The following is a 2,580-nucleotide window of genomic DNA, read 5'->3' as shown; positions in this document are numbered from 1 at the left end:
ATGGATGGATGGATGGATAGATAGATAGATAGATAGATAGATAGATAGTCAGATTATAGATGGATGATGGATAGATAGTCAGATTATGGATGGATAGATGGATAGATAGATAGTCAGATTATAGATGGATGGATGGATGGATAGATAGTCAGATTATGGATAGATGGATAGATAGATAGTCAGATTATAGATAGATAGATAGATAGATAGATAGATAGATAGATTCATTTCTGAAGTCTTAGCTGTGTGTGTTTCCGACTCAGATCAAGCTGTCAGACTTTGGCTTCTGCGCTCAGATCAGTAAAGATATCCCGAGGAGGAAGTCTCTGGTGGGAACGCCGTACTGGATGGCCCCGGAGGTCATCTCCAAATCCCCGTATGGAACGGAGGTACAGCTGAACACCACAAAACAAACCAGCAGACGCCGCTGTGACTGTCAGATTAAACAAGGACTGCTGTGCTGAATCTGCAGGTGGATGTTTGGTCTCTGGGCATCATGCTGGTGGAGATGGTGGACGGAGAGCCTCCGTATTTCAGTGAGACGCCGGTGGCTGCCATGAAGCGTCTGAGAGACGAGCCGGCGCCCACCGTACGCAACGTTCATCAGGTACGAGGAAAACCTCCATTAATCACAGTGAGACACATGTACAGAATTACAGACAGTTAGACATTCTTACAAACATACACAAACATACAATCGTTTAATAAGACTGCATCTTCTGCATCAGTCTTTGAACTACATAATATATAAATAATATAAAATTAACCAAAACATTACTTTACAGCAGGCTAAACCTAATGTCATGAATACAAAAAGTCAATTAGTCAACAAATGAAATGGGTCAAATAATAAAATCAAACACATAAATAAAATAACACAAAATTAAATAATTGTCAAACCGATTTGAAGATATTTAGTTTGACATGCAATTATATGACATGAATAAATTAATAAGCCTGCATCTCAAAAGGTTTTGCCATACAAACAGTTTTTTAACTATATGAATACAAATATGATTAATAATAATAAAAAATTAACTAAACCATTGCTTTACAGTAAGCTAAACCTAGTATCATGAATATACAAAAGAAAACATGTGATAAATAATTAGTCAACCAGTTTAATCGGCCAAATAAAAAAAAATAAAATAAATAAAATAAAAATACAAAATAAAATAAAATAAAACAAAAAATCTGCATCTCAAATGTGTTTTTAAACTCAAAATAATCCTTTGTCTGTCATATGTGGAAGAAAAAAAAAATTTATTTGGACATTTTCTGAAGTGCAAAACTCACCAATATGATGCTAAAGTGTTGTGGGTGGATGCTCTGTGTAGATAAGATAAAATAATTAATAATATAAATAAACACCATATAAAATAAATAGTAATATAAAGAAGTCACATTGTGGACAAACTGATACAAACATGTTTGAACTGGTGTCCAAAAAATAAAAAAATAAAATAAAATAATAAACAACATACAAAATAATTAATAATATAAAGTCACATAATATGAAGTCACATTGTGGACAAACTGATACAAACATGATTGAACTGAAAAATGTCCGTGTTTTGGTTGTAACAAGGCATTTGCAGGTCGTTGATGTGTTATTTTGTCCCGTCTGTCCGCAGGTGTCCCCGGTGCTGAAGGACTTCCTGAAGCGCATGCTGACGCGGGATCCGCTGGAGCGGGCCAGTGCCACAGACCTCCTGGAGCACCCCTGCCTCCTGCAGGCCAGCTCTCCGCAGTGCCTGGTGCCCCTGGTGGAGCAGTACCGCAAGCGCATGTCCCGCTGCTGAAGCCTCCGCTTTTCTGGCCTGTCGGACTCACAAGCACCTCGTTCCCCGGAGCAATCACGACTGAGATGGCTGTTTTATGAGAAATGAACTCTATAAAGCCATTTTCTTCTACCTGAGGACGTCTCATTGGTGCTTAAAAGGCGGTGAATCAGAGCAGAAGTGCGTCTGACTGAAATGCCACTGGGTTTTATGTTCTGTTCGAAGCGTGTTATCGTGACTCACATCGAATCTGTGGCCGCAGAGACCTGGAACAAGCCTCATTCATCAGTTTCATGAATGCTTGTGTTCGTATATCGAATATTTTATAATGCTTTCATATAAGGATCTCACTTTTGGTTTTTACAGCTGCAAAAACTTTATTATCGTTAACAATTTACAATAAGGTTCTATTAGTTAACATGAGCTAACACTAAAAATTTATTTATTTATTATATAAAAAACGCATTTATTAATCTTAGATAATGTCAACTTCAACATTAACTAATACATTATTAAATTGAAAATGTATTTATTAACTATTAATATTAACAATGAACAGTTGTATTAACTGTTAACAATACTGTAATGTATTAAAATGCATTATGCATTGTAAAGCATCACCTTAATATTTATTATCTACAAACTGGAATTATATATTTCAATCGATTATATTAATTTAGTTGATGTGCATCAAAAGTTGTGTGTATATTGGCTAAATTTCAACAGCTTCAAATGTGGCTCGTCCAATCTGATTTGAATGGATTAAATTAAATTAAATTAAATTAAATTAAATTAAATT

The 2,580-nt window shown here is 35.3% G+C and overlaps 1 protein-coding gene across 2 annotated transcripts in view; it reads left to right on the top strand.

Moving 5' to 3' along the window:
- LOC107663165 (serine/threonine-protein kinase PAK 6-like) overlaps nucleotides 1-2,204 on the top strand; it is a 47,901-nt gene extending 45,697 nt beyond the window's left edge. For both annotated transcript variants that reach the window (XM_016453336.1, XM_016453335.1), the window contains exons 7-9: nucleotides 264-389; nucleotides 473-607; nucleotides 1,635-2,204. In XM_016453336.1, coding sequence (XP_016308822.1) covers nucleotides 264-389; nucleotides 473-607; nucleotides 1,635-1,802 — 429 coding nt within the window. In that variant the 3' untranslated portion in view covers nucleotides 1,803-2,204. The remainder of the gene's footprint in view (nucleotides 1-263; nucleotides 390-472; nucleotides 608-1,634) is intronic.
- Nucleotides 2,205-2,580: the final 376 nt, after the last annotated feature.

The sequence above is a fragment of the Sinocyclocheilus anshuiensis genome, unplaced genomic scaffold (assembly GCF_001515605.1).
Source record: "Sinocyclocheilus anshuiensis isolate Anshui unplaced genomic scaffold, SAMN03320099.WGS_v1.1 scaffold767, whole genome shotgun sequence".
NCBI lineage: Eukaryota > Metazoa > Chordata > Actinopteri > Cypriniformes > Cyprinidae > Sinocyclocheilus > Sinocyclocheilus anshuiensis.
The sequence above is the reverse complement of the archived record's forward strand: the minus strand, read 5'-3'. Positions and strand labels throughout refer to the sequence as shown.